Here is a 15,849-nt window from a genome sequence, read left to right on the forward strand (position 1 = left end):
TGTTATTGCTGTGTGGACAATGGTTAGATCTCCAGGGAACAGGTGGAGAAATGGGCCAGTGACAATGACACGTGCATCAGACTGTAGAACCTACTTACAGTAAGACAAGACAAGACAAGATAAGACAAGATAAGATAAGATGTACCTTTATTGATCCCCTGTAGAGGAAATTCAAATTGACACAGCAGCACAAAAGAGCATCAGCGCAAAGAGAAAGAAATCATTTGCATTAGAATCTGAGATAAATATGATAAAACAGAAATACTGTGTACAATACCAATATACAGTGTAATGGAGGCTGTTCTGTACATGTGCAATATAGCAATAAATTGTCCCGATCTGTAGTAGTAAATGGGAGGAGGTAGTGTGTCCATGGAAGCTAAAATACTCATTGAAATTTTTGGTGTAACTTAATTATCCCAGGGAGCGGCAGTGTAGAGGCATCAAAAATATCCCAAACTGTTGAATATCATGAAATATTGCACATGACAAACATCATTAAAAATTGTACTTCACCAGAAACATTCACTCAAATACATCTTATTATTGTATGTCTTTTGTTGTTGAGACTATATAGTCTTATATTAAAAGACGTTTCATCTCTTATTTCTGGTGCAGACCTATTGGTGTCCACTATTACAGAATATTATTTGTGAAACATATGAGCAGGTTCACACTGTGATACCATCACGTTCCCTCTCAGCCTGTGTCTCCAGGGCAGAGGCCTTGATCTTTTGTCCCACGGGACTCTGGGAGTCACTTTCCTCTGGTTTCTCTAACTTTCCCCTTCACTGCTTTTACTGAAGGATCAACACAAGTGTGTCTCAATAAGAATCACATTGGCTGCAGTGTGGCCTTTTGAAAAGAGAAATGTTTAAATAAACTATTCTCTCTTACAAGACCTGGAGCTGAAAGTCCAAACACTTTTTTTTCATCTAAATATTCTCAGAGACACATTGAAAATTTGCCAATTGAGTTTGTTAATAATGATCCACATCAAAGGCTGATTTGGACTAATTTAGCTCATCAAATGCCATAAATCCAATCAAACTGGTTTTAGATTTCAAATAATATAGGCATGTTATGAAATGATTAATATTATTACTGGTTATTTCATTTAATGTAAATTTAATTACATTTAACACAAGATAAACTTTTAGGTTTTCCAGATATTTCAATATAAAATGACATGAACTGATTAGATTCTAAGTTAGTTTTTTATCTTTAATTCTGAGCTGCAGAGGAGAAGCTGAGTATCTGGTAGAAATATGCTACTTTTTTAATGAATGCCATCTGCACCCATTTAACATAATCAAATACTCTCAGCACTGACTGTATATACAGGAGAGAGACGACCCATTTTCTTCACATGGATTATTGATATCAACCATCTGAACCTTGGCAACACTTGATCCATGTTATATTTATTTAATGGTTAAAAAGAAGAATGACCCACCATATATCAACGTGTATTTTAATGTGTTTTGTATACTGAAGTCATGTGGGTCCTGACCAATAACTGAAGAAGGGACTGGTAATCTGTAAATAGCTCTCAATTAATGATTAATCACAGTAATACATTAATTCACCTGTTCAAACCAGTTATGAATAACTGAATGACCAAAGCAACTCAGAGTTTACTGCTCATGTCTGACCATAAGCATTTCCCACATTTCAGGAATTTGTTGTCAACACACGAGTGAAAACACCAAACCACAACGTCATAGCTAATTAAAATCTCTTTATTACAATCACATGTACATCATCATATTCCAAAAAGCTTGCTGTGGTGAAAAGTACCCTTGCACAGACAGATGGAGGTGGTGTTGCAGGCTGGATGTAGGGATTGTCAAATGGAGTAAAACGAGTGTAGAGTTCCCCAGCAGCAAGCGTCTCGCTCCAGTGTGCTTTTAATTTCACATCACATGAGGACAGCAGCGCTATTTTCAGCTCTCTGTGTCCTTGTGTAACGTAAGCAAAGAGAGTGATGGGGGTCGGGTGGGAAGAAAAAATTCTCTCTTCGTCATCCATTATTCAAACTGTTTGAGTCATAGCTGAGAGAGGGGGAAAACATGGAAACAAACCTGGTGGAGGTTTGATTCCTTTTCTCTCTGCGTCTCAGCGTTTAAAGCGTTTAAAAACAGTCTGACCTTTCAGTGAATCTTCATGATCTATGTCTTGTCCAGAGCCAGATGTTTCAGATGGATATCAGTTTCATCTCTGTGTGTGGGCGGGATTACAGACGGGAAGTGGTAAGAAAAATTAACACGAAAATGTTGTCAAGAATGAATGAGATGTTTGCAGTTGCACAGGTTTTTGTGAGTCGATTTAAAGCATTAACAGCTCTTAAATCAACATACTTTATCAATCACAATGACAAATGTTAAGATAACTGCTCCTAATGCAGCTTCTGTAATTCTGGATTGTATTCATTTACCTCATTACAAATGTCACTGGGATTTTGAATTGGATTGTCTTTCTTGCAGATTAGATCCCTGGTTCTGGTTTCACTTTGACTTTCTGTTGTCTTTTTTTTTTACAGAGGACATTTGGCTTGTCACAGCAGGGAAAGGAGAGTAGCTCTGTTTTATTCAAGTGTCCCAATAGGCCGTGACAGTATGACAGTTAACCAGAATATCAGGGCCCTCAGATGCTGTGAATTTCAGCCATTCCTTATTTTATTATTTATACCTGTGCTTTTCAGGGCTGTGATGTCCAAATGTCGTTCAAGAAAAAGGCCTATTGTGTTGCATTGCATGACTAGCTTGTTAGCATTTCTCTACATTTGCCTAAAGAGATGCTAATATCATTTTGGTCAACAACTGCTGTATTGGATTGATATCCATGGACTCGTGAATCATAACGATTATCAAGACAACCTCTTCATCAATACCTCCATAACTAATGACATTCCCATCAGTCTTAGCATTATATTTGCATGTACGTTAGCATGCTAATACTTTAAAGTAAGATGGTAACTATAGTTGATATTACCTGCTGGACATCACCACATAAATGCTGTCACTGTAAGCAGTTAGCATGTGGCTAAAAATTCTGTTAGCATTGTTTAGTTCTTGATGGAACTAAACAAGCAGTTTCCCACTGGTTCCAGTCTTTGTGCCAGACAAGCTAAACACTTCATGTTTTTACATTTCACTGTCCGTTCAATAAAAATGTTAAACTTTTAAATTGGACAGTTTTGGAGTTGTTTGAAGATTTTTTTTTCTTTTGCTTCCAGTATTTGGGCTAAGCCAGGCTAAACATGTCCCAGACCCACGTCTTTAATTGACAAATGAAACTGGTGTCCATCTGAAGCATGTGACTCTGGAGAAGACCAAGAACAAGAAGTCTAAGCTGAAATGTCGTAGTGTTCCTTTAACAATTAGTGTCAGTTACTTACTCATAATTTATGGATGCCACATGTAACATTCAGAACAAACTGAACCACTTTCTATGAATTTTGACGATATTGTGAGTGTTAAACATACTAATACTACAATGTAAATCTCTGTGCTGTATATACAGCCTCCATAACACAGCTATAAACCTACAGTATCACATGATAAACCACTGGAGGCGTCTGATGGCATCAGCGTGTCCTGTTACTCCAACCTCATCTGCACCTTTTAACAAAATCAATATGTACATGTCATAATGACACAAAACAACAGTAAAATTCAATTTAGCCATTTAAAGAGACAATAATATTCACATTTTGTGTCCACTCTTTGAAAATGGTAAATCAATGTTTCACCAGCTTTTAAATAAATTAAGTAGATTTTAAAGATTTTAAAGATCATGAAAACTGTTCACATCGGTTTTGTAACCATCACAAGAAAAATATTGAAATATGTTCAACACAATGACAATAAACTGATTTTTTTTTCTCCTCCATAAATCACTATGATAGTTTATAAAGAAAACATCAACACACACTGTCGCTCTATCTACAGTCGTTCAACTGGCCTCGTCCCTGGTACAGAAAGGTAGGGAAAACTTTAGGTATAAAAAATGATGTGCAAAAAGTTGTTTTCTTAGGTCCCGTTCATGGAAAACAATGTAGAGAAATAATGTAAATATCTACATAACCTTTGCTCTCGCTATTTTAGATTCTAGGATTACTCTGCACTTGTAGTGGCTGGACACTTTTGTGCATGTGTTTGATTCAAAATTTGTTACTGCATTCGATGGAAAGCCGACAGGTAGCGCACACAACACTGTCATTGTCATATTAAAACTAGCTTGAGGTATTATTGCACATTTTCCCGAACTGCAGACCTGGAATCAGCTGATTTCAGGTTTACTCACACTGTACCTGCTTGTATTGGAATGTGAGTGACGCTGCCTGGAGCGCCATCTGTCCAGACTGTGCAGCGCTGCAGCAGTGGGGACAACCTAAGGTAAAGTTGATTGGAGTTGAATCATCTTCTCTTTAAAATCGTCTCCATACAGTCAACACATCACTGCAGATTACAGTAAACATGCATAAGCTGATACCTGGGTAGGTAGATCTGTAAACATCCTGCCAACAGTGAAGACACCAGCAGGAACAGGGAGCTATGAACCATGAAGGGCCGAAGAGCTTATGCTGCATTCACGCCATGACAGCAGAAAGAATGGGGAAACCTCCTGTTATCAAGACTGTGTGACATTCATACATTATCCTGCGTTTGTAACAGGGTTAAAAAGGTTCAGGTTAAATCTACCACTTCACCTACTGTTGTAAATGTGTACCTGCGTCAAGGAGCAAAGGATTATGGGTAATCCTCAGAGCGACGAGGTAACGAGTGCCCGTGGACAAAATAATGTTTATGAAGTGAAAAAGTCAATCAAAGTGGAGCTAGCTTGGTTGGGGTGAATATTATTTGTTTTGGATTAAATTCACCATGTTTGTGTTCAGTTAATTTATTTGATGTGTGTTAAGCTAGCTAACATTAGCGTGGTGCCGTCTTCCTAAGCAGGTGTGTCCACACAAGGCTGGTTGTCAGCACGAAGCTGTTGGCTGGTTACCGTCAATCACGCCTCTGCTGTCCAACTACTCTAACCTGATTCCATGGCTGAACAGAATGGGTTGGAGCTGGAAATATAATATTGAGAAATATGACACAATTAAAATTACACGTTTAGCTAACTAATGTCAAAAACATTATTTAGAAGCCCAGACTGGATGATCAATCTTTGAAGAGCAACAAATTTGCAAAGTATATTTCTTCCTAGTTGCTCCTTTTTGATCATCGTAATCAATTATATCAATTTTATTAGTAAATTTTATTTAAATGTAATTGCCAGTGACTTTGCAACAATCCTTTTTTTTGACATTTCTTCACATTTCAACTCTGCTGCATGTAAGTGCGGTCTGAAAATAATTCATGAATGCAGCATAAACTCCACCTGAAACACTACAGCAGCTGATTTTACAGATTAAAGCTGTGACTTGAACCTCTGTGGCACATTGTTCCGCATTCGTGATCATCACAGTATGACTAGTGTTGCACAAGCAAGTGAGTCAAATCTTTTTTTTTTTTAATCACTGAGTTACAAAAGCTCCCACCGGTTGATATTTTAATTGTAAACAGAGTTTCTATAAAAAACCATTCAGGATTTGGTATCAAATCTCAGTTGTCATTGTCTGCATTGCTACAGTTGATGTGTTCTGTGGCCCTGATGTAAAAGTAGTTGTGTGTGATCGATTGTTAGTGCACAGCCAGGTACATCACGCAGGACAGTATTGCTCCCCAAAATCTCATGGTCAGTGTGAGGATTTGGGTCCAAACCCAAATTTTTTGTAATTTGTAAGATTCTGTGAAATAAATGGCGCATAAAATGTTGCATGAAAGACATGATGCAAATGCACTCATCTGACCTTGTTCAGTTGTTTGTCATTACAAGCGTCATGCACTGACACACACATTTTGTCAGGAGTGCTGTACAGTGGTGACACACCCACACATAAAGCTATCAGTTGAGGTGATGTACAGCGATGACAGTGAGGTTCCCTCTCTCGCAGACATTCATTAAAGGAACAGTCTGACATTTACGTAAATCCTGTCGATCTCTGTCTTGCACAGAGTTATATGAGAAGATGAATATTAGTTTTATCTTTTAACTCTAAGTATAGAGATGAAGAGGACCCTGTGCTTTATCTGAGGTCCCTACAACACCAAAGGACACAAAGAAGATCGGATGGCAAACCCTAAGCCTGTGTTATAGGTGCATTCAGTTTGCACAGTCAGAAATAGGATATGACTTGCACACATCTCTCAGACCCTTTCAGACCCATGTAGCTTTGCAGGTGCATGAAGTATAATTTGGGCTTGAGTTAACTTCATGACAAAATTTACGTCATACAGACCCTTGTGGTTATGCTGATGCTAAATGTATAATTTATATAAAATAACTTATTGGAATATTAACAATTCAGTCCAACTGTGATTTTTAAAAAAATTCAATTTGTTTAGGCCCTGGTGGCTGGGGGGAGGGTTAAAGCAATTTTTTTTAAATCAAACATCTTCGAGGTTGAAAGGTTGATTTTTTTTTTTGTCTCTCTCTCTTTCGATGGAGGGAGGTTAGCAGTTTCGCCCTGCTTCCAATCTTTTTACTAAGCTAAGCTGAACATGTTCTAAAGATGAAACTGGTATCCATCTTCTCTTTTTACTCTGGAAACAACAGAACATGTGGATTTACAAAAATGTCGTTATTTATCTTAACATCACACACTCACACACACAGTTACAGTTAGATGTGGTGTCCATGCAGTTAGACTGTGGTGACTGTCAGCAGGGAGCTGGGACACAGCATGTCCTCCTGGTTGTCCAACCTGGTTCCATGAGTCAGCAGCTCCTCTACTGTTGTCCAGTCATCCAACAGCTTCCTGTTCCTCAGACGACTCAGCTTCTTCTGACTCAGCTCCAGGACTGTGTTACACCGTCCCTCTGCAAAAGCACCAACTCCTCTGCTGTCCAGCACACCTCCGTCTCCAAGAGAGGCTCCTCCTGCTCCTGTGGCTGCTCCTCCCCTGCTCACAGCGTCTCGTACAGTCCCTCCTCTGGCCTGCAGCAGCTGCTGCCTCTGCTCACGAGCCAACAGGAAGTGTTCCCTCCTCTCTGTTCGACTCCAGTACCGACCCATCAACATGTCGGTGCTGGTCTCCTCATCAGTGCTCATCCCGCTGCGTTCATCTGCCAGCTGAGACGCCCGGTCTCTCAGGAGCTGGTTCCTGGAGATCCGTGAGGTTGTGTTGGGTTTGGAGATTGGATTAGGTTTTGGCTGCAGACCAGAATTGGGATTAGGGCTTGAACTTGCATTCATATGTCCTTTCTTTGAATCCCACCCAGCAGCAGGACCAGAGCCTATGTGGCCCTCCAGGGTGCTGTAGAGTCCTCTGCCTCCCCCACCGCCCTGGGACTGCCGGCTGGCTGGTTTCGGCCAGGTGTCGTTGACGTCTCCAGCCTGAGTAGAGTGGACCAAACTCTGGAGGTGCTGATGCTCTCTGGCCCGGCTCCTCTCCAGCTCCTGCTGCCGCTCTCTGTCCATCTCCTCCTGAATCTGTGCCTCCCTCTCCCTCTCCAGCTCTTTCTCCTTTTGCATTTGTCTTTTCTGTTCCAGTTCCCTCTCGATCTCTCTTTCTGTCAGCATTGGCTCAGGAATCAAGGTTCTTTCTTGTGAGTGCCACCAGTCATGGTGAGCAATCTGGCTGTTAGAGTTGTTATCGTAGCATCGCTCATGGCTGTTGGCAGGCCTCATGTGCCCCAGAGCGCTGGGGTGCTGCTGGGGTGAGAGGGCCAGGGCTGCTGGGTGGGAAGACATCACTCCGGCCTCTAGCTCCCCCTCCTCTGGTAGACCTGGTGGCAGGATGTTATGTGGCGCAACACCTCCGCAGTGGTGCAGGGTTGCTGCGCCGTAGGAGGGGGAGGCTGGGTGGCTAGCCCTGCGGCGGTACTCCTGTGGAGGAGGGCGATGGTGCAGCGTTCGGCTTCTCCTCAGCATCCCCACTGAACTGGAGCCTTGGTGGTGCTGCTGCATGGGCACTAGTGGTCTCCTGTGGCTTGAGGGTGTGCTGCAGGTGGAGAGGACTGGGGCAGTCATTCGAGAGACAGCAGCATGGGCGTGAGAAGGGTTGAAGAGGGCTCCACTACTGGAGCTGTGACGGTTCAGACAGGGTCGGTCAGCTTTATGGAACTGGACTGACGAAACCCTGGAAATGCAAACATTCAAGTCAGCAAACAAACAGCATTGAAACGTAGATGTTCTGGAGTCAGAGGGTGGTTTCATAAGAAACAGACAGATATTAAGGCCAGATATTAATCTATTGCACAAACCATAGAAGAAATTAACAAAATCTTTAACTACAAATATTTGAACTGCTGAGCTAAGTCCAGAAAATGTCTGTTACATAGGTTTAAACTATTTTAGACAATCTTGTTTAAACTGTTTTTGGACCACTGAATAACTGTTTCAAAATAGGCTTAAACTGTGGTTGACATGCACCAGAGAGATGAACTGATTAAAAGGACGGTTTGTAAGACATAGTGGCATCTAGTGGTGAGTTTGCAGATTGCAACCAACTGAATAACCCTCCCCTCATCCCTCTCTTTCCAGATGTGTAAGAGAAACTATGGTAATGTGAAAAAGCGACAGTCCCTCTCTAGAGCCAGTGTTTGGTGTTTGTTCTGAGCTCTGTGGAGGAGGACCTGCTCCCAGTGTAGATATAAAGGGCTCATTCTAAGCTAATAAAAACACAACAATTCTTTAATGAAGTTTAATGAAGAATATTATATCCCATTTCTTCCAACAGATCCCCCTAAATCATTTAAACCTACAGCTCTAAACATGTTTTTAATTACTTGAAACAAAATGAGCTTTTTCAACAGGTTTTAAATGGGTTTAGTCTGATGTTAAATGGCTTTAAATGATTTTTAACAAGGAATAAACTGGTTTCAGCCAAATGTGAAACCATATACAGCCTCATGTATATTCCAGATGTGGGATATATTGATGTAAAATGGTTTAAACTAGGAACATATTGTTAATTTAGACTGGTTTTAAAAGTGTCAAAACTGGTTTAATCTTTTACTTTAGGAAGATAGAATTATAAGTGAAACTTATACAGAAAACAGTCTTTACATGTTCCAAACGTTTAGTACAGTCTTACTTCTAACTCCTCAACATTGTTAGTAAACCACTGATGATACTGATGAGTGATATCTTATTAAGCTGGTATTAGGCATGTCTGAAAGTGAAACTAAGACTGACCTAACTCTACACCAGTCTGACAGTCTCAGCTGCTACCTGAACAGTCCTCGGGGTGGGAGGTCCATCACTGGCCCAGCGCCCTCCTCCATCCCGAGCTGCAGGCGCGGACACTGTGGCTGCACGGTCAGCGCCTCGGGGATGGCCTCCAGCAGCTCACGGTGGCTCTTAGGGCAGCTGTCACGCCGCTCCCGCCTCTCACAGGGTTCGCCCTGATGTTGCAGCCTGGCGTTGTACAGCCGCATTCGCTTCTCCAGCAGCCTCTGGAAGTGCCTGAACTCACCGGTGCTAACACTGTAGAAGCCGGAGTCGCTGAGCTCCGAGGAGATAAAAGACTCAGAGGAAGGAGAGCCACCACCTCCATAGCCCCCACACCCCCCTGGGGCATGGGCCCCGTGTGAATGGCAGTCCTCCAGGCCTCCCTCCTCAGTCTCCAGCCCTGAGAGGTCGCCCTGGTGGAGAGAGCCATCAGTCCAGCCCAGACCGCTGTCCAGCTCATGGTGGAGAGGCAGGAAGCCCAGCGGCTTCTCCAGCATAAAGTCCTCATCATCAGTCTGCAACAACAGGTATCCTCAGTCACAAGGTCATTACACAGATACACACACCAGAACACTATAAATAATTACATGTTTTCATATTTATCTCTCACTATCTTCTGAGCTCTCGCTGAATGTCTGCAGCAAAGAGAAACTCTCTCATAGTGAATTCTTGGTCAGATATTTCCATGTTGAAATACTTGAATTTATTCAGTCAAAGCTCTTAAAGTTTTCTGTAGAAAATGGATCAAAATTCTCTCCAATAGCCACTTCATTCCTCATGCACTCAGGATGAAATCCTGTACCACCTCTGCACATTAGACATGAAGCCCTTGAATCTTGAATCACAAACATAGTGTCAGCAGGATCACTGAAATACATTTGTCTGTGAAGTGGCAACTGTAGTCTTATGAGGATCATTTGAATGACATAATAAATATTTGTTTTGATAATTGATCTCAGTTTCTTTCTTTTTTCCCTGATATTTGTCGTTTTTGTTAAAGGATCAGTTGCAGTTAATTGCACAAAAATATTTTATTTCGGTATCAGTACTGAAACTGTATCTTGTTGGTACAGGTGCTGAAAAGTGATGGTATGCAGCTCTAGCTAGAAGCTTCACATCACAGTTTGAATACCTGACTGTGGCAGCCATTAGGTTCTTCTAAGTTGGAATTGCAACATCCCATCAGGCAGTTCTGTCCCTTTGGTCGACGACCGGTAAGTTCTGGATCCTGAAGGATTCATGATGAGAAACAAAGAAAATGAAAAACGGCACAAAGCTTAGGTCCATTTACTGTGATCTACTCAAGGAAGGAATTCTTAGTCAAATCTGGACTAAACTTCCAGTGTGAAAACACCATGAACCTGCTTGTGACATAAACACATAAAGAATGAGTCCGTGAAAAATAAAGGTTGTTTCTGATCATAAAGATGGACTCTAAAGAAGTAGATTAGAATTGACAATTTTTTTTTTGAAGTTTCTACAAACACCCAGTTTATCGCTTTGTTTTTTGTTCCTGCAGAACAATAAAGTTTTACCAGGTTTTAAACATTTCAAGTGTTCAATCACAGCTGTGTGGGGTTTCAAAATATAGTCTGATTTTCTAGTTTGTAATTGGTAGTAAGTTTAAAATCTCCATCCTTTTTCAGCCCTGCTTGAGAAATGCAGCGTGGGTAATGCTAGTGTCCAGTCTGTTGGTCCCAAAACAAACCAACAAACCACATGACTGAGCTGCTGAGCTGCATTTCATGAACATATGAGTCATGTAAGGGACTGTGATATGTTCTGGTTGTTGCTGAAGCCAGAGTTACACCTCATAGCACCAATGTTTTCTCAGTGTTACCTGATGACCGATGTCCACAGTGTCCCGTGGGGAGCTGGACAGGTAACTGTACCGTCCTCCATCACAGTGATCTTGTGGCAGAGACAGGTGGCCGTAATAATGTCTATAACACATGATAAGAAGAATTCAGACATTTTAAAATCCTGTTACAAAGACCATGATGTTCTCCAAACCTGACACGGACACAGTTCTTTTATACCACACAGGTGTAGGTATTTCCACATGTGCAGTCGCTGTGTTCAGTCTGCGCATTGAAATATTTGTGGACCCTCAGAGACACAGGTAAGTGACTAAATTTATGTCATGCAGATGTGAAATTTGAGCTTAAGGCTGAAGATATTATGTCATGAGTGTCATCATTACTAAATACAGTTCAATCAGGAGAATTATTTAACCGTTGAATGAATAAACACACAACTTTGACCACACACAGATTTAAACAGATTTAAACTGTGTATTATTTTTTATATAATATGTAAAATAGAAAACGAAAATATGAACAAGAAAAGCAGAATCAGAACACGATTATCTCTATTTTTCTGTTAATTCTCCACAGATGCCATTAAACTGAAATATATGATAGTTTTCTATCATTTATGATGTGCATGTACCTCTCAGCAGTTTTAAAGTGCACAGACCTGCACAGATCTGTGTCTTTGTTTTGTCCTCTAAACCAAACTAAACCTGCATTTTTCCATCCATGAAAATTATTTTTATCCAGAACTTTCATTTACCTAAATCTATTAATGTAAAAATAGTCTCACATAAGGGTGTTGATGAAAATATAGTACTTTTTGAAAATGCTGCTCTCTGTCCTGTGTCACCTAATTACTGTTTGAATAAAGTAGTTTTCCATCATTCCTACTGAGCATGACAACTTTATGAGACATCGGTTTCTTACACTGATGTTGTTGGGCCAGATTCCGTCCACCTGTGACTTCATGTATCTTTTGTAGCTGTGAACATTTTGGGTTCACTGCTGACTGAGAAGGAAGTGTGTTGTTTTGTAAATATCCAATAACATTACTCTCAATGTCGTTGTCAGATAAATTAATCTCACCCAGTATAAATCTGCAAACCAATCATCATCTATAATAATAATCGTCATTGAGACTCATTGGTGTTTAAGGACAGTATGTTGATGTTGTTAGTTGGGTGGTGTTAAACAGCAGCTGACAGCTCTCCACAGAAATCAGACTATTTCCAGCCTGTAGAGACCTCATCATATTGTCTATATGATGTTTACCTTTCTTGGTAGGAGGGGCTGGAGGCGTTTAGTCCCGCCCCCCTCACTGGGAGGGGCAGGTTGAGGTGCTGCAGATTGAGGGGGAGGGGCTCCCAGGTTCCCCGCTCTGCCTCAGTGCCACACCCCCTCTGAGCCTTGATCTGCATGGTGATTGGACGTTGACTGGCTGCCAGGATTCGCAGAGCATCCCGCTGGCTCAGGTGTGCGAGACTCCGCCCACTCATCTGAGACAGGCACACACAGGTATTGAAGGAAAGTGACATTAGCAAACACCAGCCGATGCCCACAGCCAGCAGACACAGCGCGACATGATTATCTCATTGGAGCCATGTTAGTGCCCATAAGTGCAAAGTTACCTGAGACACTTTACTATCAAACACTCAATAGATTCAGTGTTTATGTAAAAATATTGATCAGTTGATTGGTTCCATATCTTTCAGTTCTGTCAAAGCATCTGATTATAATGTGAAAACCATCTCAGTCCCAAATACAGAAAAAAATCAGCTTTCAGAAGACAAGTGTAGGGATTTATTTAATGGTAGTCATTTTATATCAAACAATTTACGAAATGTTCAATAATTATGTTTCTATCATTGATCTGTGCAGCAGCGCTCTGCCTCTGAATGTGCATCCTGCAGCCTCGAGCATCATTAACATGACTGTTGGTTCAGATTGGTCAGTGTAAGAAATGTACAGTCAATCTCTCTCCATTTCTGTCTGTTATAAATCAATGAGCTGAACTAATTTATGACAATATTTAAATTTATAGGCTTTTTTGAATCAGTTGAGTCAATTTCACTGAATCTAATTTTGGAGGCGTGGTGGAAATAGATGAAGAACTGCTGTTACAAAGACCAGGATCAACTGGCCTAAATTACTTTTTAATTATTTTAGCATATATTGTGTTTATTTTCCCAGTGAAGGTGAGTTTAATTAAATTGGAGCCTAACAGCAAGTTTTAGCCCTGGGCCTCATAACAGATTACAGGGACTCGGCCTGTGAGAACAATATGTCTCCTGTGGCTCTTGGTCTGTTTGGTCAAGTTTAAGATACTTAATCCTGATGATGTTATAGTGATGTCATCAGGGTCGTGTCAGCCTGATTGGGAGACTACAGATGTATGACAGAAAGCCTGCAGTAGTGTCTGTTAACCAGGCAGGTAGGGTTTAATGACGCTGTCCAGTTGCATCATGGGAAAGGTAGGATCCAGTATTTTAGGAGTTTGACCCACACTAGGGAGTAAATGTCAGCACATCTCGGCCTCTGCTGCACTGTTCTTTTATTAATCTGTGTCTCACAGCAACTTTATGGAACTGACGGACTGAATCACTGGAGGAATGCTTTAATCCAGCCATGCACTGTGGGAAAACAGCATCCATCAAAACCACAATCAATCTCCACGCTGCCATTTTAACTACACTTAATCTGGTGTGTATTTTTACAATCTGAACACACTTCAGACTGAAAACTCAGAATCTGTCGACATCCTGCAGCCGGGTCACAGGACTCAGCTCTGCCTGCAGACAGATGGTGGATTTATATGAGTATGACAAACAAACCGCAGCTTTTCTGTGATTGAAGTCAAATATAGTGAACATGGACACAGTGTCCATGTTTGCACCAAAGGGTTAACAGTTACAAGCCAACATGAACCTCATCCCGCTGCACACACTCATGCACGCCTACACACACACACACACACACACACACATGCAGCTCAGCAACCATCGAATTAGACGCATGAACAGTATTGTTAACTCCAGCACATCACAACCATGAGTCACCCTCCGCTACACTCAACCAGACACGCACACACACACACACACACACACACACACATGTACACACGTACACACACGTACACACGTACACACACGCACACACAGCATGAGCTGAGAAGCACAAAATGGCACCTGTGTGTAGAGACAGAGGACAGCAGCAGAACGACTGTGAGCCTTCAGCAGAGGAAGATGACAAACGTGAACCACATCTTTACACACAAGATTCAAGTTCTACATATTTACAGAAAAATGATTAATTTAAAAATGTTTGAGATTTAAACACACAGATTAGGTTTATTATCCACACATATGCAGAGTCCTGCAGAAATCATGTAATGATGCCATTTTCATCTGCATCTACACACGCACACACACACCTGAACAGGTCTCACAGAGCTTGTTTCCATCTTCTTAAATGCATCATCATGAAACACACACAGCATCACTGATAACACCGAGGCAGGTCTTTGGCTGCTCACCGTTTGGTCGCCCATCCATGGTCCAGAGAGCCAGCAGCCCATCGTCACGGCAACAGAGGACAGCTGCCTTGGTTCCTGTGAAAATCAACGACGCTGCTGCTTCCTACAGCAGATCGTCTCTTCCTCCTCCTCCTCCTCCTCACTCTCTCTGTTGATCTCTGCTCAGTGTGCCTTTCACTACCCCTCTCTCCCCAACATCTGTCCTCTCCTTACTGTCCTCCTCGCTCCTTCTCCTTCTTCTTCTCTTCTATAGATCCCTCTTTCTTTCTATTTTCATGTATTTCTTCAGTATCTCTATCCTTGCCCCTCCCCCTCCTTCACAGCTCCTGATTTTAGCATCCTGCACACACACACGCACTCACACACACTCACACACACTCACATGCTCATGGATGCATGCAGTGCTGCAAACATAAAAATATGCGCAAGCTGACACGGTGCGTTCAGAGATGGAGAGGGAAACACACGCAGTCACACAGTGAGGGTGGTGTCTGATTGGTGGTCTTTTAAGGGTCATCAGCCAATCAGATGCAGTGGTCTCCCTCTGGATGTCTTCCTCTCTGACTGAAACTCCTCAGCGAAGCCTCGACATGTGCAGGAGGCAGCCTGTACTGCAGCAGTACGCACAGTAACAGAGGAAATACACCATCCAACCATCCATCTTCTAGCTGTTCATCCAGGAGCTTCCACTAGATGCTGCTCAAGGCATGCTGGGAGATGTAGGTCCCCCCGTGTGATGTCAGAGGTCTTCTCTTTCTGTTGATTGGGTAAAAAAATATCGGAGAATCTACCTAAACCCAGTGTGGAAAAATCAGTCAGTCAGACCTGGAGCCTCATTTATCAAACAGGCCGTAGGATCATACTGAAAGTGTACATGCACACAAAAGCAAAAAACTGCATATGCAAAAAAAAAAAGGACAAAAAATCTTAATGGCTGGAAATGCTAGTTTCTGTAATTCTGTAAAATAACACTAATCTATTATAGTGAAGTAAACTTCAATGTTGCTGTATTGTCCACTGCGCTCTATGGTTCAACCACTTGAAATGGTCCTGACCCCTGGGCTTCTTGGTAATTTTGATGAAGGTTTGATAAATTAAAATAAAAACCTGTATGAAGTTTAACTTGTAACAGCTTCTAAAAAATGTGACCAAAACTGTTCAGAAAAAAACTAATGAAATCACTTGTAACTCAGCTCTAAGTTTATTTATTCATTT

General features: G+C 41.6%; 1 protein-coding gene across 1 annotated transcript; it reads right to left on the reverse strand.

The window, feature by feature from the left end:
- Positions 1 to 1,721: 1,721 nt before the first annotated feature.
- LOC139631045 (uncharacterized) lies at positions 1,722 to 15,053 on the reverse strand. The gene is made up of 6 exons (XM_071494986.1): positions 14,635 to 15,053; positions 12,375 to 12,598; positions 11,129 to 11,231; positions 10,421 to 10,516; positions 9,289 to 9,803; positions 1,722 to 8,194 (listed from the first exon to the last, which is right to left on the reverse strand). The coding sequence occupies exons 1-6, from the start codon at positions 14,674 to 14,676 to the stop codon at positions 6,757 to 6,759; spliced, it is 2,418 nt and encodes an 805-aa protein (XP_071351087.1). The 5' UTR covers positions 14,677 to 15,053; the 3' UTR covers positions 1,722 to 6,756.
- Between the last annotated feature and the right edge of the window lie 796 nt (positions 15,054 to 15,849).

Source organism: Trachinotus anak, unplaced genomic scaffold (genome assembly GCF_046630095.1).
Source record: "Trachinotus anak isolate AG129_WGS33_773 ecotype Australia unplaced genomic scaffold, CSIRO_AGI_Tana_v1 ptg000013l, whole genome shotgun sequence".
NCBI classification, from domain to species: domain Eukaryota; kingdom Metazoa; phylum Chordata; class Actinopteri; order Carangiformes; family Carangidae; genus Trachinotus; species Trachinotus anak.

What these genes read in the sequence shown, in the direction of transcription:
- LOC139631045 (XM_071494986.1), bottom strand. Translation starts at nt 14,676, where the DNA reads ATGGGCTGCTGGCTCTCTGGACCATGGATGGGCGACCAAACG. An exon ending in AGCCCCTCCTACCAAGAAAG is followed by an intron (nt 11,232 to 12,374) that starts GTAAACATCATA and finishes CATGTGTTATAG; the next exon opens with ACATTATTACGGCCACCTGT. An exon ending in CCACCCCGAGGACTGTTCAG is followed by an intron (nt 8,195 to 9,288) that starts GTAGCAGCTGAG and finishes TTGCATTTCCAG; the next exon opens with GGTTTCGTCAGTCCAGTTCC.